Source organism: Patiria miniata, unplaced genomic scaffold (assembly GCF_015706575.1).
Source record: "Patiria miniata isolate m_02_andy unplaced genomic scaffold, ASM1570657v1 HiC_scaffold_29, whole genome shotgun sequence".
In the NCBI taxonomy this organism is placed as follows: Eukaryota; Metazoa; Echinodermata; class Asteroidea; order Valvatida; family Asterinidae; genus Patiria; species Patiria miniata.
Window position 1 is genome coordinate 13,920,577 of NW_024037068.1, and position 25,410 is coordinate 13,945,986.

The 25,410-nt window shown below is 42.6% G+C and overlaps 1 protein-coding gene across 1 annotated transcript; it reads left to right on the top strand.

Moving 5' to 3' along the window:
- The first annotated feature begins 414 nt into the window (after window positions 1–414).
- Window positions 415–25,410, top strand: LOC119735599 (pleckstrin homology-like domain family B member 1). The gene is made up of 14 exons (XM_038209364.1): window positions 415–532; window positions 1,352–1,475; window positions 2,329–2,508; window positions 6,826–8,588; window positions 10,262–10,396; window positions 13,208–13,501; window positions 14,662–14,772; window positions 15,671–15,769; window positions 16,198–16,456; window positions 18,284–18,644; window positions 20,297–20,432; window positions 22,872–23,021; window positions 23,866–23,964; window positions 24,317–25,410. Exons 1-14 carry the CDS (start codon window positions 416–418, stop codon window positions 24,659–24,661), a joined length of 4,173 nt encoding a protein of 1,390 aa, XP_038065292.1. The 5' UTR covers window position 415; the 3' UTR covers window positions 24,662–25,410.

A 25,410-nucleotide genomic window follows, 5' to 3' on the forward strand; every position in this document is an offset into this window, starting at 1 on the left:
TGTGAATCCGGAGGTTTGTTCATAAATTTACATGTGCACAGCTTTTGTAAAAGTGTGCATTGGTTTCAGTCAGTTTTGGCCTTGTTACAAACATGTATAGTCAGACCTACGTGAACATGTACATGTACATGTACGGTCAGACCTACACGGGCTAAATACACAACATACACGAAGCAGACTGAACATGAGTAAGAGGATGGCCTGAATTTTGTTCCTTACACCTGAAGAGTTGAATGTTCAAATGCTGCTCAAGTGTTCTTCATTTAAGTCTGGGTCACACTTTCATAACTGTTCTATCTTCATGATCTTTGTCGGTGGTTAATTCAACAGGTTTGCAATGAGTGGTGCACCATATTGGGATTCTCCTAAAGTTGAAACTTGTATTTCTCGTCTTTATTTCAATGCATTACAGAACATGCAGAGTAGTGAGCTGATAGTGACAGACCACGTGCTGACCAGCGAGGAGCTCAACGACCTCAGGATGAACAGCGGCTGGGAGGACAGCATCAAACGCACACAGAGGATCATACAGGTAAACATGGCAACGGATGTGTAACCAATGGCAATGGATGTGTAACCATGACAACCAATGTGTCACCACGCATGTTTGTTTTACGTACATACCTACATGTAGTGTGGACATTCCTTCCTTTTCGTGTAGTTAAGAAAAACCATTGAAAAAAAAATCATTTTTCTCAAACTGCAAAAACTCTTTCAACCCAAATTTTTTTCTGTGATTCCCTTTAGTGTTTCTCTTCATTTTGCCATGGATAAGCCTAACCCCAAAATGCCTCTAAACCTGTTTTCCAGAGAGGGGGAAACCTTGTGTGGACGTGGGCAAGTCCACACAACGTCGCTGCTACCTGGTTTATGTGGACATCTTTTGTTCGGAAGTCCACACAGTGAATGTAATGCTTGTCCATGCCAACCAGTGTTTTACTATGGCAGCCAATAATTAAATTTTCCAATCTGTGTAACCATGGAAACCAGTGTTTTACGATAGTACCTAACTTACCGGTATGTGTAACCATTCACTGGAGACATAAATTCTTTGGAAGTCCATCGTTGGCTTGCCCAAGTTATTGCCTCATTTTTTTAACATGACTACAGAGAGAACTACACTACATGTATTTAAAAACAAGAACATTTCCAGAATCAAACTTCTAGAATCATGTGTCAGTCTGCAAGCGTCTGCCGTGCATTTGTAGTTGTCCATTTTCTAAACATGGCATTTCAAACCTAAAATGGCTGATCGACTTTTGATTGACTTTGATTGATTGTGATTATTACCGACTTTGCAAAGATTTCCTTTCTGGGGATTTCATTTGTGTGGGTTTTCATTTCTGTTTAGGATGGTTCATTGGAGTTGACAGAGACCGGCAAGGCCCTGAAGGTCCAGTCAGAGCGCCCTCACTTGGTCAGTTTGGGCGGGAGTCGGGTCAGCACGGCCATCACATTACTGCCGCTGCCTGAAGGTAATGAAACAAAAAACACATTGCTGGTTCGCTGGGCAACAGCCAGGGAGGCTTTTATCTCGGCTGCACACAGCCCTAGACAAGATGTGTACAGTGTACTAGTACATGCACACTTAGGATTTTTTTCCCCATTTATTAAACCTCAGGGAACCTCAAGCAACATTCCTATCTTTTATTAAACCTCACAGAGATCTGTTAAACCTCACGGAACCTCGAGCAAGATATGAACATGTTATTTCCTGGCTCATCCTCACACAACCTCAGACAAGTTGTGTGTATGCACACATACCGGTACTGGACCGGTACACACTAATTTCTTGTGTTTCAACCTCACAAAACCTCGAGCAAGACATACCCGGTACCTGGTACATGTACAAGTTTATTCCTGATGAGACCTCATCCTCACCCCACTTCAAACAAGATGTGCACATTTTACACATACACACTATTTTATTTGTATTTCGACTTCGCAAAACCTCATTTAAGGCAGGTACATGTGCATCCAAATTATTTCTAGAAAACTCATCCTCGAACAACCTCAGTCAAGACATGTCCATGTACACGCATTACACTGCATGCTCACATGTGTATAATTTGTTTGTAATTCAGCCTCAGAAAACCTCAAGGAAGGTGTGTGCATACACACTTGTACATTAATTTCTTGTATTTCAACCTCGCAAACAAAACCTCATGCGAGGCATCATCACACAACATCAGCACACAACCACAGGTAAACTTCTATATGATGTAGTACATGTACGCATGTAATATTCTTCAAATATCCTCACACAGCCTCAGGCAGACGTGTCCACATACATAACGTTCTAATTATCTCAACCTCACCCAACCTCAGGCAAGACATGCATAGGCACCATCGATTCCAAGAACCCCCAGGACATCGTCATCCAGGGCAAGGACATCCGACCCGAGCAGTGCTGCATCGAAAACAGGAACAATGTGGTTACGCTGATCCCCATCGGGCCGTGCACCGTGGACGGGGAACCGGCTACAGAGCCGACAAAACTCACCCAAGGTAATACAATGGACAGAGGTTAAAGATACAGTCCATCATTTGTAATTTGTGCATTTTGTTCGTTTGAAGCAACAAAAGTGTTCAAAATCTAATGAAGGATACTGAACAACTAACCTGATGAAGTTTCAGCTCAGCTTCAGCTGTATATTCCGAGAAAAACAGCATTCTAGGATCTCAATTTCAAATCAAAAGTTGCTGAATCATGTTTTGAATTGGGCCTGAATTCAGCGTCCAAGACACGTTCTGACTGAGCTGATTGCAGCTACGCGATGTCGCGCACTGATCCGACGAATTATAGCAACTGCGTGTGCGTCGTGCCAATGCTTGCGCGCGCTTCGCCGAATAACGAAATGAACTACTAATTTAAATTTCCTACGTGTGCGTCTTAAGAAGCACCTTTTGAAATGCCTTCTTTCGTTGATTTCTTCAAGCTTGCCAGAAAGAATAATTTCACACGGAGTTTAGTCCCCTTACTATCTTTCAACCAAGAATGTTTTTCAACAATAATGACGCCAGTTACTTTTCGGATAGCTGCAAATGACTCCAGCTTTAAACAAGGTATAGACAACAACGTTGTCCTCAATTCCATCACAAGTCCAGTCACAAGTTTATCACAAGTCCAGTCACAAGTAACAGGGGATGAACATGACAAAGGAATGCTTTTGTCAGTGTTCATTTGAGTAGCTTGTGAGTTGATTGGACTGGATGGCTTGTGATGGACTTGTGAGGTCCTGTGAGGACTTGTTTGGACTTGTGATAAACTTGACTACAGCACTTTAAGGACCTCAAGAGTTGATTCTGAAAAGAAGTTGCATTATTTTCACATTACTCAGAGGAACATGTGAAACTAGATGTGTGTGGACAAACATGTGACCCTTGGTATTATTGGAGTCAGTTATAAAGGGGAAGAGGACTCGGCTTCTCAGTTCTGATGTGGTGATTTATTCTCACACTGAAAGATGAAAATACGGGAAAGGGAAGCTCAGTTTAGGACAAGGTGTTCCCTCGGCTCCGGTTAGCATTGGAATGGCGCTAACGCGGGCCGCGCCCCGTATTCCGAATCTCTATTGTGGTAACGGCGAAAGTGATTGGTCAATGAAAATGAATATTCAAGACGATGCTTTGAATCAGAATAAAGGTTTGCGGGGTGAATCTAAAAAAGAATAAGGAGGGATACTTTTTACGCCTGTGACAAACACATGGCTGTTTCGGCAATTTTTTGCTGTACATGTATTCTTGTATTATCTTATAGACTGATAGGACATAGAAGTGCAGAAGAAAGTTGCATACTGATCAGTGCCAATAGTTCGGAAGCTGTAGGCTTATAAAAATGCGCCTTCAGTGTGACGTTATATTTCGTTTGATGGCGTCATCTTGACGTCACTTAAAAGTTCATCAGTAGCACATCACAGTCTAGTACATACCAAGCTTCAACCAAATCAAAGCTACAGATCGTCACATATAGGCCTGAAAAAGAAATGCCCATATAATGTGATGTCACATAAATCGTGATGACGTCATCATGACATCACTTCCATTCTCATCTAAAACACATCCCGCATGTAACCAGAAATTTGGGGAAATCGTTTATCCTTGTGTAGAGGATCCGTGCACAGGGTGAGCTCCGCAAAAGACCATGTATTTTTAGTTCCCAAGATTGTTTCACTTGATTTCCTCGATTTCCCTTCATCTCGGACTCGGAGCATGACATTAACGTCATTGGTAGCTGCTAAAATGTCAGGGAATTAAGAAGCATGCCTTGCCCTTCTTGAGCTTGTGACAATCAGACCCTGCACCTGCAACTTTCAAACATTTAGACTCTGTTGCCCTTTGGATGAACTTCAACAGTTTCCTGCCCTTTGCAAATGCTTCAGTTGATAGTTTACAGCACTCATGTTTATTCTCATGGGAAAACATAATTTTTGTTAAAGGGAAAATACAACATTTGCAAACATCAAAAAATAAAACTACCCAATCATTTTGAAATACCTTGCTGGACTGTTAGTGAATGACAGTGTAAAGCATCCTGTAAAATCATGGCACCTGGTATACTGTCATTTTCAAGAAAAGTGGTATTTTTGTATCAATTTCCAACGCTGGTCGGCCAACCAGCGTTGAAAAAAAACTGGCTTTTTTTCAAATACTGGCCCCAATTGACCATCGCACTTGTTTGCAATCGATTACACACCTATGAACTGTTACAAGCCAGCTAGACTGGTTCCCTGACCTTACAATTCCCCAATGTATGTAAACTGCTCTGTTTCTTCTTATATGGAGTCAGGGAACCAGACTACAGGAAAATGATTATTTTTCTTGGTTTTTATAGCATTTTCGAACCCAAAACCTCAAAAAAGTCAGTGTAACTATATTTGTTATATATTTCCAACCCCCCAATTCCATCCATTTCTGAAAATTACAGCAAAAGCAAATGATGTACATGTATATTCCCTTTAACGTGATGTATAGAACTTGAAAAGTCCAAGGTGGAACGTATTCCTCATTATGACATGGCAGGTCACATTTTTCTGCCTCATTAAAACCCAGCCCTGACAATGTCCTCATTTCCTCACGACCTGCTTCAAAACAAGGATTGTTTTCTCTTTTCGTTCCATGTTATTTTCTTGTTCTTTCGCAAATGTTCCCGTGGGTGATTTTTTTACAGCCGCTGTGAGGCAAGAGTTCTGCTCACATAGCGTCTGTTGTTAATTTGCTGGAAATGTTTCATTTCCCATTGTCACATGTCGGCATGTGGCAGGTATTTTTAAATCCGCTCTCCAGAGTACCGTTGAGGTAGTATCTCAATCTGTTGTGCCGTTAACTCTTTGGTTTTCCATTAAGTTTTTGCTCCTGGCAGGATTAAGCTTGAGATGCAATTTTTAAAATCTTATCATCTAGACATGCCAGCTTGTAGGGCTGTACATCTTCGAATAAGTTAACATTTAGACTCCTGAAAACGGTCAGAGCACACTGACCGGAACGTTCAGTTTATACCGCTGGTTCCTTTCAGAACCATTCTCTTAGTTTGAGAAATTATTCCCACATGGTGTTTCTGCAAACCTTTCATCTCCACCATGCAAAGCCTCAAATCTTACTTAATTTAGCATTTGATTATTCCAACTTTGACTTCTTCAAAATATTCTGATGTGCAAAATGTGATGATCACGTTTTACTTGATCCAGCCTTAAAATGGTCACTGAGGGGGATTTGCGTTCGCCTGACCTTGTCGAAAATTGACAACTTATACCACCCTTCTGTTTGATCAGTCACAGACAATCAAAAATTCATTCCACTTGCCCTTCCACGCCTTTTACACAGGCTAGTCACCAACAATCAGATCATATTTCTTGTACCGGTAGGCACTGTGACTAGTCATATTCCATCACCAGACAAAAGCAGGTAACTGGTAGTCACAGCTGGCTTACCAATCTCCTACAGCCAAAGCATAGCTCTATCAAGTTTCGTAACAAGCACTACCAGTCAATCCTGCCTTATGTGAGAGAAGAGCACTGAACTGTTTAAAACAGTCACTTGATTTATTTTGACTGCTGGGCTGGCTTTGTTGATTTTGCCAGCCGGAGAGGGCGGGTTAACAGAATACAAGGAACTGTCAGTGGAATGGCTGATATTTTTTTGACAGATTTCAAAGATGAAATTTGAGCTAATATTCTTTACGGAAGCTCTGAAATTATGTACAAAAGTGACTTTTGATAAAAGTGTGGTATTTGACAAACTATAAAACCACGCCACAGATATGATTATAAACATGACTTTTTCATCATTTCTCATCATTGATTCATCATATTTGAATTGGAAAAAAAATGCCATTCGGATATTCGGCTGCTGATCGAGTATTCTAATATTTGGTATGGTTGGCACAGCCCTACAAGCTTGATAAGGTTTTTGCAAGTTGTCAACACTCTGATATGATTCATCCAAAAAAGGAATCAGTGAAAATCCTGCAGGTCCCAACCGAGCTAGATTTGAACGGGTTTCTCTTCCTATTTGAATAACAATTTCTTTTGTGGGTTGTTGAAATAATAACCTGTTGACTTTCTGTATCGTTGGTCAGGTTTTCTCCATATTTTGGTAAGTCATTTAGAAAAAAAAACTGACTAGTGGGCTTTTAACATCTACCCATGGTGATTCTATTTATAAGTTGCAGACTTATACAATTATGGATGGTTTCCAACTCAAAATTAGTGGAATACTTGTATCCTGGAAGTTAGGGAGACAGACTCACATTGTCATAGTTCAGGCTTTTCAAACTTGATTTTCATGAACAAGTTTTGAATATTCCTTATTTTCATTGTTATGCAGGTGCTATGCTGTGCTTTGGCAAATCCTGCTTCTTCCGATTCAACAATCCCTCTGAGGCCAGACGGTTGAAGGAGAAGACTTCGCGAGGTGACACCGCCAGCCAGCAGACTACAGCGACAGACCGCCTCAATGCCAACACGAGGCCCAACACGAACGGCGTAACAACCAACGGGTACACGCCGCCCCGCGTGCAGCCCTTCCCCACAGTGAACTTTGGCCGAAGTAATGCCAACAGCAACCATAATGCTGCCACAACGCGCTCAAGCCACTTAGAGCAGACTATCGAAGCTGAGTTGAAGGAGATCATGCGGCAGGTCTCGACGGAGGACGAGTTCATGAACGAGACTTACAGCAACCAGTACGCGCTGCTTGACGGTTCGCCTGACAAGGACTATCTGAACCACCCCCGCGACGTCATCCCAAGCACCTCTTCGACAGACTCCAGCGGCAGCGAGATGTGGCCTGAGGCCGGCAGCAACCACCGCGACAGCGTCTCGCCCTTGTTTTTTGCCAACCACAGCGACATCCGAGAGACGGCCATTACGGATGACAATATAGATGGTGAAGACAGCGAGGCTAATGCCACCAGTGAGTACCAGCCCCCTGTCAGCACCATCAGGTCGAAATTTGAGGATGCCATCCGGAACAACAGCCCTAGTCCAACTCGCAAGCACTTCCACATCCAGACCAGCCCACGTGGGACCCTGGAGCGCGACCACCATAAAATCGGTCCCCAGTCCCCCACAAGAGTGAAGCTGGGACAAAGCAGTCTGTACAGCAATAAGAACGCCCTTACATCACCCACGCGGCGGGCGGACGGCGAACGATCGTCCAGCGACTCCAGTCTGAGCTCTACCTCACTCACAACGGTCACCAGCACTACCATGACAGCAACCACGGACAAAGACTCAACCGGATCAGATAATTCCGGAACCAGTCTGTCGTCATCACTGTCAACATCCTCGTGGAGCAAAGCCACAGACTCAACCGCCAGCAGTGAGGCGCCCGGCTCAGCCAATTCCGTCGTGAGACGGGAAACCAGACAAGAGTCTCAGAAGACACCGACACCTTCCTCCAACCCCACACCAACCGCCCAAGACCAGCGGTTCTTCGCCCCGACTGACGGCGACATCCGCCAAACGCTGATTGTCGACCCAGATGACTTTGAAGATCAGACACAAAAGGAGCTGTGCAAGATTCACATTCAGGCCGTGGCAGAGCGGAAAGAGGCGCAGAAGCTGGCCTCTCTGGAGAGGCAAAGAATGGAAGAAATCCTGAACATCTGCGCCGAGTACGAGGCCCAGGAACGAGGAGGGAAGCCGACAACTGCAGCCCCCGTCCCTCAAATCCCAACCCAGTCCGCCCAAGAGACTCCAACATCCCCTGAGAAACAGCTCCCCCAACAAAACACTGAGAAGCCCCTCATGACAAGCAGTCCCGTCAACGATCGGCGGGCAGCAGTAGACGCCAGTCCGATATCAATCGCATCTGACGCGGGTATCAAAGTTATTGTTGATTCACCGATCGTCAGGACAAACACGTCGATTCAGGAGACTCCTGCAAAAATCCAGCAGTCTGTCCCAGCACCGACGTCACCCAATAGTAATCAGAACGTGTGGTATGAACGTCTGAAGGACGACGGCAGTAAAGTGCCCTCTGTTGACGCCGCCACAATGCCAAAGATCAAAGTGGAGCCCGCACCACCCCCGAAACCGCCGCGGTTGGGAGTGCAGGACCAGAACTCGCTCAGCCCCGAAGGGAAGGTTAGTCCCCTCAGCTTGTCAGTGAAATTTTATATTTTACTGAAATGAAAAGTGTTGCATTTGTATTTGTACAGACTGTACGGATGTCTAAAAGGGACACTAGGTCCTGGAACAGCCCGATTGGGCTACAAAACGCGCTTTGAACGAGATGATGATAATCGGAAATAACATTTAAAAGTAGGATATAAACATCCACACAACTATCCTTTCAAAACTCGGCGTTTTTGTGTTATTCCAGTAATATGCATGTGAGAACGAATTTCGGGGTCCACTTTTGCGACTCCATAAATTCGAGCTGTTTGGATGCTAGTTGTGATTTCAATCGTATGCGTAGTGTTCGCCTTTTGCGGACGTTGAAGAAACCACTTTTTTTTTGCATTGGTGATTGGTCGCCGCTGTTCCCGAGACACACAACGTGTATATCGTACACTGAGAACGACACGAAAAACGTATTCGTACTCCGTCGTGTCTGATGTAAACAAGCGGGGTTTTTTGGTCTTTTGTCGGGAACGGTAAGACATTAGGTTGGTTTCCTTTCAACCAGATGTTTGAAATAGGCTAAGTAAACAATCCAAAACATGAAATTTTGGGGGATTTCAGGACCTAGTGCCCCTTTAAGCTGTTTAGATTCTATTCACTATCAAAGCGTTATGTATCAGTGTGGCCCAGGTCATGACATTTTCTCTGTTGATAAATCATGCTTTACCCATAGCAAGTCAGCAACCAATACAGCCATTTCAACTGAATGAATTTTGCTGTTGATATTTCTACTAGCTGCTCAGCAGTGGTGATATGTTTTGGAAATGAATGTAAATGCACAAACCATTACAAGTCATTTTTGTACTTCTTTGTTTGTACTTCATTTTTGTACTTTATTTTTGTACTTTATTTTTGTACTTTATTTTTGTACTCCATAACAGCCCCTAGTCATAACACTAATTTTGTATTTTCGTTTGATAGAGAACCTGTGTGGTTAGGGTAAGGCCCAAAAAAAAAAGTCTCCGGTTTCTGGTATGGAGCTTGCCCAAAAAGTGATGCGGCGACGCGGCTTTTTTTTTTTACCTGATATTTTTTGCTTCAAATGTCGGCTGATGACTGCAAATTGTGCCCAACTAAACTAATAGTGCAAATATATGGGAGCCCAGAGAGGCCACATCAAGCTTATTCTCGACCATAACCCAATCTAAAAACACGTTTAAATTGTGCAGCAGCAGGATTCCAGTCAAACCAGAGAGTTTGGCGGTTTTGACACATCATCTTTCATTGAAAAAAAAAACCTTTTTCATTTTGCCGACGCGCATGGCTACGGCGACGCGCGCGCATACCAGAAACCAGAGACTTTTTTTTTTGGCCTAAGGGTTAAACAAAGACTGGCCGCTTAAGCTCAAACTACCGGTAGCCTATGTGATTGGTCCATGAAGTATTGCATTTTCCTTTGGCTCTGTTTTGAACTGGAAGTAGTTTATTGTGGTATTGACCAATACTCGAAGGTCCCCTTCAATGGTGAAGCAGGTGCTTGTCTATCACGGGGCAGTTGCTTTGAACAATAGCTTGCACAGTGGTTTCTCCATTGAAGGGGGCCACATGGGTGTACAGTCATCACGTGCCCGGATTTGTATATACTGTAGAATAGTGCATCACGAAAAATGAGAATGTTTTCTCCATTTCCATAGCAACTCAGTGGCCAAGACATCGTCAAGGCCATCGCTAAGCTAGAAGAGGCTCGCTCGGACTCCATCCATAAGATTGAAGATCTGGAGCGCAGACTGGACGACCTTGAGGTGCAGGAATCAGAGATGCTGAGAGAGGTGGGTCACATGTCCACCGCATGACCATCACATGGTTGTCACATGGTCATCACATGACACTGGTTTTTGTTATGTGCTGTCGCAATGCTGCAGTGGTGATGGGTTGCGTTGCAGTTCAAACAGATGCTTATTAAAAGCGAACTGTGAATTCACAGAGCATACATTTGCTTATGGAATAAATTTGTGCTTGGCTGGTATTAAACAAGCACGTTTAAAACCGGCTAGGGGCCTTGAAGCTGAGGGCCACTATCTGCGTCCAGACTACCAGCCGGTTTTAAACGTCCTTGTTTAAGACTATTTGTTCCCATTCATAAAAACCTTTCAGTCAAAACAGTAAAAAAAAACACAATGTTCCAATGATTTGGATCACCAATTTGACCTCCTGTTTTGTGAAACACCCCTGCTATGTCTATGATACGTGCCTTGTGCAAGTACCGATAGTGCTAAAAAATCTATTTTAAGGAGGTTGGCACACATACTGGATGATGTGGCGCAGAATGCAGCGGTGCAGGAATAAAGTGTTTAAAACCAGTGTTTTATCAACCGTTTAAAACCACCCATGTGAGAGCCCTTCACATAGGAAACTGTGTTAGGTATTTATGAATGTCGTTTTAAAACCAGTTGTAGAAAAGCTGATTTATCAGTTTGATGATAATTCTGAAAATTACGAGGACAAGAAATTTTGCAGTGGTGAAAAAAAAAAGAATACCAAAAATTCACTCGAAGCTCAGAGCCATCTAATAACAAATGCATCACTCACCAAAAACAATTCATCTGAAAATTTTAAGCAGCAGCTCAATTTCTTTGTTTGCGCATATTTTGTTTTTGCCAAAATCTCTCGCCTAATTTTGTTTTTATACTTTTCTCTCTTTTTCTTTGACTTTTCTCATTTCTACGTTGTGTTTGTCGTCATCGTCATGTCAACTGTCTTTAACCATTTTTCCTTCAAATTATCCTTTATTCTTCTAACATACATCTGTTCAATCTGATTAACGTGGATCGGTTGATATGTTTTACTTCCTTTCTAATTTTAATTTTTACCAATTTCTATTTTGCCACTGTTTTCCTTTCATGTTTTGACACACTGCCGTCTCACATTGCCTGTCTCATTTGCATAAATGTTGGCATGTCCCAAATCTGTCCCATTTTCCACATTTCCTGGAATGTAAAATTCATGACATGAACCCTCTCTTTGCAATTAACAACCCAATATCCACTAATTAAAAACTCGCATTACCACGTGTGTACTTTTCAATAACTTTAAAATTCATCTACTTGCATGACCAAAAAAATTCCACTCTTAATACACTACAATTTACCTTCCTACCTTCATTGTGACTGCTACTTCGATGTTCCAACCCATCGTTGTCTTGTCTGGCTCTGTGTCTGTCAATCATGTGACACTCAACTGATCCTCACATGATCGTTGCATGGCCATCACATGGTTGTCACATGGTGATCACATGGTTGCCACATGGTCACCACATGATCCTCACATGATCAGATGGAGATTGAGGCAGCACTCCTCGAGGGTGAACATCGCAGCGAGCTGACGCAGTTGCAGCAGCAGCAAGAACTGATAGGCACGCTCAAACGCACCAAGCACAGTATTACCAGAAAGGCCATAGAGCAACGAGAGAGGGTCCGTGATTAGAAAAATAATAATAATCAACATACATATATATCTCTGATATACCCCCTGGTCAGATGCAGGAAAATATTACCCCTGTTCAGAAGCAAAAATATGCCCCTGGTCAGATGGAGAAATATACCTCTGGTCAGGAGAAAAAAATGTAACCCAAGTCAGATGGAGAAATATTACCCTTGGTCAGAAGCAAAAATATACTCCTGGTCAGATGGAGAAATATTACCCCTGGTCAGAAGCAAAAATATTACCCCTGCTCAGAAGCAAAAATATGCCCCTGGTCAGATGCAAAAATATTAACCCTGGTCAGAAGGAGAAATATTACCCCTGGTCAGAAGCAAAAATATTAACCCTGGTCAGATGGAAAAATATACCTCTGGTCAGGCGAAAAAATGTACCCCTGGTCAGATGGAGAAATATTACCCCTGATCAGAAGCAAAAATATACCCCTGGTCAGATGCAGAAATATTATCCCTGGTCAGAAGCAAAAATATTACCCCTGGTCAGAAGCAAAAATATGCCCCTAGTCAGATGCAAAAACAGTACCCCTGGTCAGATGCAGAAATATTACCCCTGGTCAGAAGCAAAAATATACTCCTGGTCTGATGCTGAAGCAGTTCACTTTTATGCTCCCCAATTCACATTCAAAAATGTTATCTTTCTGATCGAAGGAAAAAAATAACACCACTGACAATGCAAAAATATTTGCTAGTATTCAGAGGCAAAAATATTGCCCAAATCAGATGTTACATTTTACCTGATCAGTTGCAAAATACTCCCCCGATCAAATTTAGAAAATATTCCCTCTGGTAATATGCAAGAATATCCTCTGGTCATATACAAAAAAAAATATTCCCACAGTCTGACTCAACTATTATCCCAGGTCAGATCCAAAAAATATAAACCTTGGTCAGATACAGAAATTCTTCTTCCATGAGACCGAAAAAGATGACCCTTGGTCATATTCTGCATTTCAAACCTTTTTGGATGGAGAAATGTACCCTGTGTGACCAAAAAAACCAGTAGTAACTGCTCAAAATTCTCATTCTACTAAGGTAACCCAGTGGATTCCGTAGTGGTTGTCTGTTAAAAACTGTACTAGTCTGTGCAGTTTTCTTCCAGTGTTCTCAAAAAACATTTCCCTTTTCTTTTTAAAATTCTTTTAGGAGCGCCAGCAAGTTGACCAGGCTCGCAGCCACCTCCAGCACCTGGAGCAGGTCCACCTGGAAACAGAACGGCAGCTGCAGGCATGCCCCATAGGAGAGACAGCCCGCAAGCATGCCCTGCTGTCCCAATACCAGAGGGAGGTAGAGAAGTTGGAGCAGGAGCGCAAGCGCTTTGAGGATCTGGAGTTCCAGCAGCTGGAGACGGAGGCTAGGATTGAGGAGGAGAGGGAGATCATGGAGCAGGAGCTGAGCATGGAGGAGTCCAAGGAGGAGGAGAAGGTTAAGACTAGGAAGGTGAGCAGGAGACGTTCTCTTCAAGTCAGTCACAAGTCATCACAAGTCAGTCACAAGTCAAAGCACTATTCAATCACAAGTCAATCACAAGTCAATCACAAGTCAATCACAAGTCATCACAAACATCACAAATCAGTCACAAGTCAATCACAAATCAATCACAAGTCAATCACAAGTCAATCACAAGTCAGTCACAAGTCAATCACAAGTCAAAGCACTATTCAATCACAAGTTAATCACACGTCAATCACAAGTCAATCACAAGTCATCACAAGTCAATCACAATTCAATCACAAGTCAATCACAAGTCATCACAAGTCAATCACAAGTCAATCACAAGTCATCACAAGTCAAATCACAATCAATCACAAGTCATTACACGTCAATCACCAGTCAATCACAAGTCAATCACAAGTCAAAGCACAAGTCAATCATAAGTCAATCACAAGTCAAAGCTTAAGTAAATCACATGTCATCTCAAGCCATCACAAGTCAATCATAAGTCATCACAAGTCGTTACAAGTCAGTCATACATGCGTTAACACATGTCAGCCATAAGTCACCACAAATTCACCACAAGTTATTATACATATACAACTCATCGGACCTTTTTTGTGATCCGTGGACAGAATTTTAAAATGGTGTTTGTGTTCAAAATGCCGTAGCTTGAAAGAAAGCTCATTAATTAAGCTTTGTTATCCTAGATTTTGAAAGTGCTACAGGCAAAACTCATTCAAAAATTGTTCCTTCCATTTGGGATTCTTTTTGTGTGTGTTATTTTTACTTACCCTCATCTAGTTGAATGAACAATGATACATAAATGCCTTTATCGCTTGTCGAGTGAGGACTAGACTCAGATTCATAGCTTACATGTAAAACAGGCTTCATCATTGGTGCAATATTCATGAAATGTATGCATACGAGACATGGAAATTAGACTAGTCCTCAGTCCCTCTATCAGCTTTCCAACTAAATAATTACAGAGACCGGAATCAGCCAAAATGTCCGAAGTTTCAATGAATGCAATTTGATGACCTTTTTTTTGACAGGTAAGTTATTTCTTTATTACTTATTTTATTTGTTAAATTTTTTGGGGGGAGAGGGAGAGTAAGGAACTGAAGTTTATATATACCGCTCTCTTGTGTTCATCTTATGTCCAGGTGAACGTGACGGACATTGACAAGCAGATGACCCACGTCATCACGGACGCCAAGGTGAAAGCTGAGCAACTCGAGCACGACCAGAAGGCCACGGAGCAGGAACTGGTCAAGGTATGGGACTTAATGGGCCCTATGCCTAACCAGTAGAGGGCGCTGTTATGCCATATCAGGTTTATTATAGACAGTTGAATGAATAAAGCAAGCTCTCTTCCTACATGTATTTTCCCTTTCCATCAGAAGTCATGTCTTGTGATACCTGGAGCTTTATCAAATATAACGTTGCAAGTTGACCCCAGCAAGCTTGGTGGTAGTCTGAACGCTGACGCAAAATGGCAGGTTATTGTGGACAGCCATTTAAAGTCTTGATTCTGGTCAGCGCGGCGATTGTCAGCTTGACCTATGACGTAGGGGTCAACCTACATGTACATGTAATTTAAATACCTATGAGTGTACCATTCCGGTTCGTTAGTAAAACCATCATACAAGCGCGCACCACTTATTACAAGCGCCCATTGGATAAACACTCAAGTTACGTTAACTTCTGGTTCCATTCGTGCTATGCTACACCGTGTGAAGTATGCATGGTTAAGTTGAGATGATGGGGGGGGGGGGATTCCGCCTCCCCCCCCCCCCCCCCAAGATCTCGGCCATCGAGTGACAAAAGAATTTGAAACTCGGTACGTGCATAGAGCAACTCATCATGAACATACCCAACAAATTTCATGACTGTAGGTCAAAGGGTTTTGGAATTATGGCTAATTAATTATTCATTTGTACGAAAGGCAATTTTCACGGCTCGTAGCGCCGAAAAATTTGTCCAATTTTTATGTTTTCGTGTACAAGAGAAGTACGCCAATCAAACTGAAGGGAAGGGGGCACAGCTAGCGTAGCAACCAATAAGATATCAGAAGCACAACGCTGTAGCCTGTCCTCATGTACACGTGTGATATGAGGTCAGATCTCTGGTCTAGCATGGTGGTTGAGTGTTCATTATATCGGTTCAATGCAGGAGAAGGAACGATTAGCAGGCATCGAGAAGGAATATAACAGCTTGGTGATGTACTACTCAAGAAGGTCAACTGGAGATCAGGAGGAGACACCAGAACTGGTTAGCAGTTTGAAAATTCATGATCATTCCTTTTTTCTTCTTTTTTAATTGAGCACTTAGTCAGTTTCCTTTCGTGGTTTATTTGAAAATGTGTTAACAAAAAGCTGTATCCTCTCGGAGAGATCCTCATTTGCTGTTTCCCAGGTTTGAAGGATTGATAATGTTGCTAGCATCGTGACTTTGGGCAGGATCCCTGGCTAAACAGCATATACGGGTTTATGGCTTCTGACTAATTGCCCCTTAAACAAAGATGGTGACAAAATGGGGAGCCGCATAGCTCAGTTGGTAGAGCACTGGAACGGCAAACCGGAGGTCGCAGGTTCAAAACCCGCTCCAGTCAATTTCTTCGTTCAATTTTTACTGCACTCAACCATTAGAAATAAAGCCTGATTAGATAACGGATATTTATTTTAAAAAAATGTCTGCAGAAGAAGATCCGGGAATTGGCCGAGCGTCGCCTGCGCCTTCAACCAGAGATGTCCCTGAGTGACGAGTTCCTAGCCACACGCAAGTTCAACTCCCTGCCCAGGAACAGTAAAGGGGGAGGGGCCGCCAAGGGCCCGCCCAGCGACTCCTCCTCCAGCCCCTGCCAGCTGTCCCCGGCCTCCTCCCACAACAGCCTGCCTCGTAAGGGGGACACCCTGGGAGACATCGAACGGCACCGCCGCATGACGCTGGAAGAGAAAGGTAGGGCGTCCTCTAGCGATGAGGATAAATTGAGAGAGAGGAGGACATAGTCTGAGACAGTTTGTTTTCAATCAAACAGTTTAAAGGGAAGATACAACATTTGCAAACATCACAAAACGAAATGATCAAATTATCACGAAATACCTTGTTGGATTGCTAGGGACTGACAGTCTCAAGCATCCTGTAAAATCGTGGCTCCTGGTGTGCTGTCATTTTCAAGAAAAATGATATATTTCCAACGCTGGTCGGCCGACCAGCGTTGGAGAAAACTGGCTTTTTTCAAGAACTGCTTCTTATTTTTCATAATTAGTTATTCTGCGTTTTCTTTGCAATTGCTTACACACCTGTGAAGGGGTACAAGCCTGCTAGACTGATTCTCTGACCTTACAATTCCCCAAAGTCTATAAATTGCTCCGTTTCATCTTAAGTGGGGTCAGGGAACCAGACTACAAGAACATGATTGGTTTTCTTGGTTTTTTCCAGCATCTATAAAAAATATTTGCTATAGCGTACTAATCTTTCAAATCCATTTATTTCTGAAAATTGCAGCAAAAGCAAATGTTGTACATTCCCTTTAAGGGACTCTTAAAAACACATCTGTTTTAATCGTACCTTGTAGTCTGTATTTTGTTCTGATGTAACATGCTCATATCATAGATCAACACATTTAGGGTTTTGTTCGCATTCTCCCCTGACGCTTTGTATCCTTTGGAAAAGGTGCTTTATAAATACAGTTGTATTACTAAATGTACCATTAGGGAGACACGTTATCGTAATTTCTGCGATAATAGGGAGACACCGGTCATTAGGGAGACACATAACTGTGTCCCTAATGGCACAGCCCCCTATAGAGGCAAAATTTTAGTGTCGCAATTAGGTTATAATTGTTGCTCGTGGTCTCATTAGTAAACGTACCAAAATTCGTGGAAAAAGGACAAGGGAATATTGGGTTAGGGCATATTTAAGTTAAACAAAAATTTGGGACAAGTCTATGGGAAAGTCTGCCTAATGACCCATTCCTGGTAATAATAATAGTTATACGACTAAATGTACCATTAAGGAGACAAGGTATCGTAATTTCTTCGAACGGTGGGAGACATCGGTCATTAGAGAGACATTTTCATGTCTCCTTAATGTCGCAGCCCCCTTTAGAGGCAAAATTTTATCGTCGCAATTAGATTACATTTGTTGCTCGTGGTCTAATTAGTAAACATACCGAAATTCGTGGCAAAAGGACAAGGATATATTGGGTTAGGGCACATTGAAGTTTGAAAAATGTTGTGAACAAGTCTATGGGAAAGTTTCCCTAATGACCCATTTCCGGTAATTACTATAATTATTTGTATTATTATTATTAAGAAAAAAGTCCATTGTATTACACTAAATAGGATCGCTATGCACTGGCGTTACACCGTATTTATGGCTGCATTGAGGCAACTGTTGTTTTCAATCACAAATTCTTCCAGCATAATGCGCGAAGAGCCGATAAGCTTCTCAGTCATGCATGTATAAGATCTATTCTACAGATGTGTACAGTGCGATGCAGTTTGGATACTTGAGAATGACATGGATAAAATATTGCTCTCATTTGTCCATTTTTAATTTTAAGGAATGAGTTCAGGCCAAAAATCTTCCATGTTAATTCTTACTGCGAGCTTTTTTTTTTTATATAAAGTCATTGGAAATAAAACTTAGAAGGTTAGCGACAGGCACACGCAAGAGGCCAACAATGCTATAGAGCAATATTATTCTCAAGAAAAAGTGTTGAAGTTTAACTGCGGAAGTTGAATCCATCATTTTGGTCCATTTTTCTTTGGTCACTGAAAGGAGACCGACTGATTGAGGAAGAGCGCCACCGATTGGAGGAGCTCTGCCGCCAGGCGACGAAAGAGGCCACGATCCAGTGGGAGGAACAGAAGCAACGAGAACAGCAGCAGCTGCTGACGCCCGGTTCCCCAAAGCAAACCGGTGCCCCGAATACCATCAGTCCCAGTAGCTCCCTGTACAGCACCCCGCGTCAGTCGGCCGGCTCCCCCACCCATCCCCCCTTGGGTGCGGACTCGCCTGCCGCGGTGATGTCTAGTAGCGACTGCGCCAGTGTCTCAAGCTTCGAGAGTATCGAGGGGCACTTGGAGACGTCCGGGGTGTACTCTGGGAACTCCACACCTTCCAGAACATTCAGCACAGGGTAAGGGTCAATTCACGTGCCTTGTAAATTACAAAATTCATTACTGAGAATTGTAATCTGAAGTCAGATTCACAAGTCGGGTCACAAGTAGCAGAGGATGAAAAATGACCAAGGAATGCCCCTGTCAGAGCCGACTTAAGACTCGATGACTTGTGATGACCTGTGAGGACCAGTGTTGTAGTACTCGTACTCGGTACTCATACTCGAGTACTACTCGAGTACTTTTTTTAGAGTACTCGTACTCAACTCGTACTCGAAACAACGGTACTTGTACTCGGGCAGCAAAGTACACGTTCTCGACATGTCGAAATTGTACTCGATCACCAAAGTACTCGTACTCGAGTAACAGTACTCGAAAAAAAAAATGGTGTAGCTTGACTTACCACAGCCTTATTTTATTATCAATAATTTCAGTTGGAAATGGTTGATTGTTTGTAGAGATATCAAAGTTTCCTGATTTTTATCTGTGCAAGGCCGGACAAATACATTTAATAGCTAGCCGTGAGTGGGTCTGTGTGTTGGTCTGACATGGGCCTGGGCCAATAATGCACAATGAACCATTTGTTGTATGGCCGTATTCGGAAATAGAAGTACTCGTACTCGGCATACAAGTACTCGTACTTGTACTCGGAAGTACAAGTACGAGTACTCGGAGACCTGAACTTGTACTCGGAAGTACAAGTACGAGTACTCGGTAACCTAAGTAACCTAAGTAACCTAAGTACTCGGCAGTACTCTGTACTCGGAAAACAGTACTCGACTACAACACTGGTGAGGACCCATGATGAGTTGTGACTGACTCGATGAAAACATTGCCTTCCTTGTAGCCTTGTATCGTTGTGCATAGTGAATATTTTTTGACAAGGTCTGTCACGAGATGTCAACATTTTGCAGGTAAAACATGATCGGTATTCCCAAGCCTTTTATATTCCCATTTAGTGTGCATTCATAGATTCGTACGTTGCAGACAGTCAAACCAGCCATCCTAGTATAGGATCTTTGTCAGTTTTTTCCATTGATGAGAAGTTCACTGTTTGAAAACTCATCCAACTCCGAGGTGTAATCAAATAAAGATCATTGATCATTCGCAAGATAACCACAAGTCGCCCAGTATAGATGAACTGTGGCAATGCTTGCCTTTGCACTGTTCGTCCATTTTACTTGTGATTGTCTGTTGACTTGTTCACCTGAAATTTGTGATTGACTTGTGATTTGACTCGTGATTAACTTGTGACTTGACATGCTATTGCTTGTGGGTGATTTATGTTTGACTTTTGATTGACTTGATTTTGGACTTGTGATTTGACATGTGCTTGACATGTGCTTGACATGTGATTGACTTGTGATTGACGTGTGATTGACATGTGATTGACTTGTGACTGACTTGTGACTGACTTGTAGTTGATTTATTATTGACTTGTGATTGACTTATTGATTTCCTTGTGATTTGACATGTGATTAACTTGTGATTGACATGGGATTGACTTGTGTTTGACATGTGATTAACTTGTGATCGACATGTGCTTGACATGTGATAAACTTGTGATTAAACTTCTTACCTCGCTTGTGACTGAATTTTGATTGACTGGATTACAACTCTGAAACTTAAACCAGTTCTCTCCCTTCCTCACCCACCTCCCTCCTTCTCCCAGGCCCAGCTTCACCAAGGAGGAGCGTGAGAAGCTAGCGGAGATGGAGCGTCTCCTCAAGGAGGCCCAGGCGGAGAAGCAGGCCCTCCTGAACCAGCAGGTACCCCCCAATAAAGCAGGCCAACAAACCCAACCCCCCGTGAGTTATCCCCCCTTTGTCTGATTTGAAGCAGCTGGCCAGCCGAGCAACTGCACCGCTGAGCTTAGAACATCACCCTAGCATTGCTGTATCCAACATCTGCTTTGGAAAAATAAAAAAGGCTTGTAGAGTGCTGTAGAACTGCTACCCAATTCATCAAAACTTCTTGTGGGCAATTCCATATTCCGTATTTCGTGGGAAAAACGCTTCCTAGCCATAATTTTTTTTTTTGCAATCCTTGGTGCTTTATTCTCCACACTGATTTGCAATTATTCATAAGATAGAATTTTGCGTCGGGGTGATTCACTCGGGAGGTAACACACTGAGTATACAGTGTTTATACGTCGGTGAAGGGCAAAATACTAATTTGATTTGCAATTAATTATGAATACCGCAGGGTGTTATGTGATCAAGTTAATATATTTCCCACGGGCCGAGAAACTTGCGGTAAGGAATTGTCATTCAAATTTCAGCAAACCTGATTTCAACTTGTCAAAATTTGACAAACACTGTGTTGGTATTTGACATAAACAAGACTTTTCGGAGTTCCAACTGCGCATTCGTAACCTGTGACAACGCGCATTGTTCAAATGTCTCAAATTGTCTCAAATGGCCTTTGACAACATCGCGCCACTGACTTTACAAAAAGGCTGTTTGTGCATTGTGGGTACTGTCAAAGGGCATTTGAGACAAACAATGTGCGTTGTCACAGGTTAGGAATGCGCGCAGTTGGAACTCCGAAAAGGCTTATTGGGAACGCAGCGCCTTGCTCCTGGTTTTGACAAATGCCACCGACGCAGAAAAGCCTGCACATCTGCACATTATTTGTCGGAGTGCTGATAGCTAGCTGGGCGTTCTCCCCGTATGATAGGTACACGTACTATGCGATTTCAGCAGCTGTAGCAAATGAGCAGAGAATAAGCATAACAAAGGCACATTGTCATGCAATGCAAATGAGTCTGCCGAGCTCCCTGGTGGCTGGTAACTAATGCCCAAATTTAGTTTGCCAACTTCGCTGACCTCGCGAACGGTCGTTTTTGAAGGCAAGCCTTAGAACGTTGAAAATAGATCAATTTTTAAAATTCTCTGAAATTAGGAGAGATCCTAATATCTGACCTTTGTTTAGCTGTTTTACAATGCTTTCAAGTTGGCTAAAAGAATTTACCACCGATCAACTCCAGAGTTTTTTTTTTCTTCCCAAATTCATTGTAGGGAAAAAAGTGAACTTTCTACATCCCATACGACACGTTGCATTCCTAGCAATAATAGAAAAAAGTTAATTATTGAGTAATTGGGGTACCACTATTTTATTGTGCCCAGGATCCATTTTATTCTAATACTTTTAAACGAGCTGGAAAATAATCTCTGAATGACCCATACGACACATGAGAAATAAGAAAATTTACTTAATTTTTCTGAAAACCCTTAAACTTGTTTTTTTTTCTTCAAAAGTCCGCAGATGCCTTTTTTTAATTTCATTTTACAAAAAAAAGGCCTGATAGCTTCATCCTACGGTACACCCACCTTTGTACTTAAAAAAAAATCAGGAATGTAGCCGCACTACTTAAGAATGTCAGGCAAAATTCTCTGAAACTTCTTCTGGGTGTTATTTTTCGGTTCAATCTATCGTAAAATACCGGTACCTGGGGAGAATTCATCAGTTGTGCATTGTTTTGTTTTCTTATCCAACTGCCACACATGGGTTGCACAGCGTTTTTCAATTGATGTCTGTGGTGTTAATAAAACTCAGTTCTTCTGTTGTCAAGAAATTTAAAAGTTTTAAAAGCAGGATACTTTATGACAGTTTGTTAGGTTTTCGTAAACCCCCTCTTTGTGTGGCTTGTGCTTGTCAAGTTTGCTGCAACGCTGAGCTCAGAACACCTTTGTAGCTTTGCTGTATCCTACATCTTCTTAAACACAGAAACAGAGCTTATAGATGTAGATAGGAGTAAAACTCCTTAACAGCACTGTCGCGGCAAGTTCTAAGTTTAAAAAATTGATATCATAATTTCCACTTTTTCCTTACCGTATTGTGATTTTTGTACAAAACAAAAGTTTTACCAAAAAAAAGAAAGAAAGCTGTGTGTAGTAATTTTTGGCGTGTTTGTTGATGAAAAAAAAAGGTTAAAAAGGTTTATCTTTGGGTTAATCTGAAAATGAATCGGACTGCTGCAAACTGCTAACTGACTGGATTGACCAGAAATATACAAATCTAAAAATTAATGTTCCCCGACGTTGCGAACTTTACAAGTTCTACTTTATCCGCTGAAGAAGAACTTGTTAATTTTGCAACGTTAAGGTGCTTGACTACTGAGCACAGTAGAGTTCTTAAGCTCTTGTCTTTCTAGCCCTATCGAGCTTCCTCCGCTTGGCACTGAATATTTAGCATTTGTTTTGTAGTACAACTCAGGTTTGAATATTTTGTCACCATGTTTTCAGAATCGCTTAAGACAAGCCGAAGGGCAGCTCCTGAGGGAGGAACAGCGGAAGAGGGAAGACCTGGAACACCAGCTGAGGGAGGAGACACTCATGAGGGAAGAGCTGGTGCAGACCCAAGTCCGGATGAGGGAGAAGCAGAGGAGCGCACAGGTGAGTTGGACACATGCAGAGGGAGGCATCACAGCACATGGAATGACCATACACCTGCCAATCAATTAGTGCGCATTGACCAATTGGATCACGCCTTTTGGTCAGGTGACCAGGGTATGCTGTAAGAAATGTACAGAAACCAAAAGTGGGTGTGGCTTAAGGCCAAATCCAGAATGGTTCATTGCAGGGAGGGTAAAGAAAAAATATAATTTCACTTTTTACATTATGAAAACAAAATGTCATATATCATTTATCCAAACAACTGTTCACCCCCAAGATAGATGGAGATTTTGAGACATCCAGGTTTATGTAAATTTTAGACGATTGAAACAAGCCAACTGGACTAAACTTTAAATAGGGAACAGTTTCATGACCTATCCTGGTCGCTTCCTCGGCTCAAAATGGGTGGCGGGAACGGATCAGTGCTTGAAGAGGCGTTGCGTTCGCCCCTTTTGTTTTTTTTGCTGATCACCGGAGCGTGGTGTAGGGGAGCTCTGATTGCCTCAATTGTTGTTGCAACGTTGAGGGATTTTCCTGATGGCCGGCTTGTAGATCGCTGATAGGCGATGCCATAGTCCCCCGCCTCTTCAGGCCCCGGTCCGTTTTGAGCCAGATAGGTCCTGAAACTGTTCTGTATCTATATTTAGTAAGTTTAGTCCAGTTGTCTTGTTTCAGTTGTTTTTCGAATGTTGACCCTCTACTTTAAATTGTGAAGTTTTGAGTGTGACATTTTATTTTTGGTTACCAATGTGATAAAAAAACAGATACTGCTCTGAAAATCTAATGTTTTTGTAGAAGAATTTTTTCTTAAAAATTTCCTTTGTTGGTTTTTTTTTTTTTCCAGTCGAGACCCCTGACAAGGTTTCTACCGATCACCAGTCATGACTTTGATCTGAGGGCCCACATAGAGAACGCAGGACACAATGTGGAGATGTGCCAGGAGGTATTATAATGTTATTATTATTAATTATTTCTGGCAATGAAACCAAGGAAATTGAAATAGAAATCCTAGAATATCATTTTCACGAATATTCAGCATTCACTGAGCTGAAACGTTAGGTTAGTTGTTAGCACCCTTCTTTAGATTTTGAGCACTTTCATTGCTTCAAATGAAGCAAATGCACAAATAACAAGTGATGTACTCTACCTTTAAAGAAAAGAGAGCTAGGTCACCACCGGCACTGTACGTGGATTGTTTTGGACGGTACAAGCAAAACACCAGTGAAGGGCAAACATCCAGGTTAACCCCCCAATGTCAAAATTCCACCCAAGTCTTTTTTTCTTCTTCTTTGCAGGCCACCCTGTCTCGCAACACCTGCCGCGGCTACATGATCAAGATGGGCGGCCGCATCAAGACCTGGCGCCGGCGCTGGTTCGTCTTCAACCGCACCAAGCGCTCCTTCCTCTACTTCTCCTCGGACCGGGACGAGTCCCGGCCCAAGGGCGGCATGTACTTCCAGGCCATCCAGGACGTCTACTTCGACCACCTGCGGCCCCACAAGAGCCCCGACCCCGTGCTGACCTTCTGCATCAAGACCAAAGAGCGGACATTCTTCCTGGTGGCTCCGACGGCCGAGGCCATGCGGATATGGATGGACGTGATCGTCACGGGGGCGGAGGGGTACAAGGAGTTTCAGTGAAAGCTCGAAATTGACCTGGAATGGAAGCTTGCATGACAAACATCCATGACATGAGCAAGACTGCGTCTTGACCTCCAGATTCTGACTATTCAGTGGGCACCTTCTATCGGGTCTTCGGTAACCCAATGTTGTTAAATGACAAAAAAAAACAATTGCAGCTATTGACCAATCAACAATTTCTGCTCTAAATCACGTCACAACTTCTAAAAGCGGCTCCGATAAGCTGGTGTACAGACCGCATAAAAATTACATGCAAGGATATATCAGAAATGTGTGGTTTGGCTCTGCAAGCATGAACGTCTGATCCCAAGACTCGGAAAACGATTTTCCATTTGGAGTTTGAAGTTGAAGTTTCCAGGAATTGTCATCCAATTTTGATCAACTTTTTTGGCTTGTTGCCCTGTGACCTAATATCAGTAGTGCAACTCGGGAATGAAACGTCATACCTTTTTGCCTAGATTCTGGACGTAATTTTAACTGCATTTATTATGAGTTTTATGATCACGGAAAGGACGCACTGTGTTCTGACAGCTGTTAACTTTTGAACCTGTGAGAGTTTCCCACTAAATTTGTTTTGTCACTGCCCTCCAGTTTGGATATTAAGATTAAGAGTCAGAGAACAGTGGGAATTTCTACTGCAGCTTTCTGCTTTGACGACCTTTGCTCAAGTTAATGAAAAGACAGTAGGGACTATGTGTTGCAGGTTGTGTATTGTGAGCTGGGCAATAAACAGGTTGCCAGTCTACCAC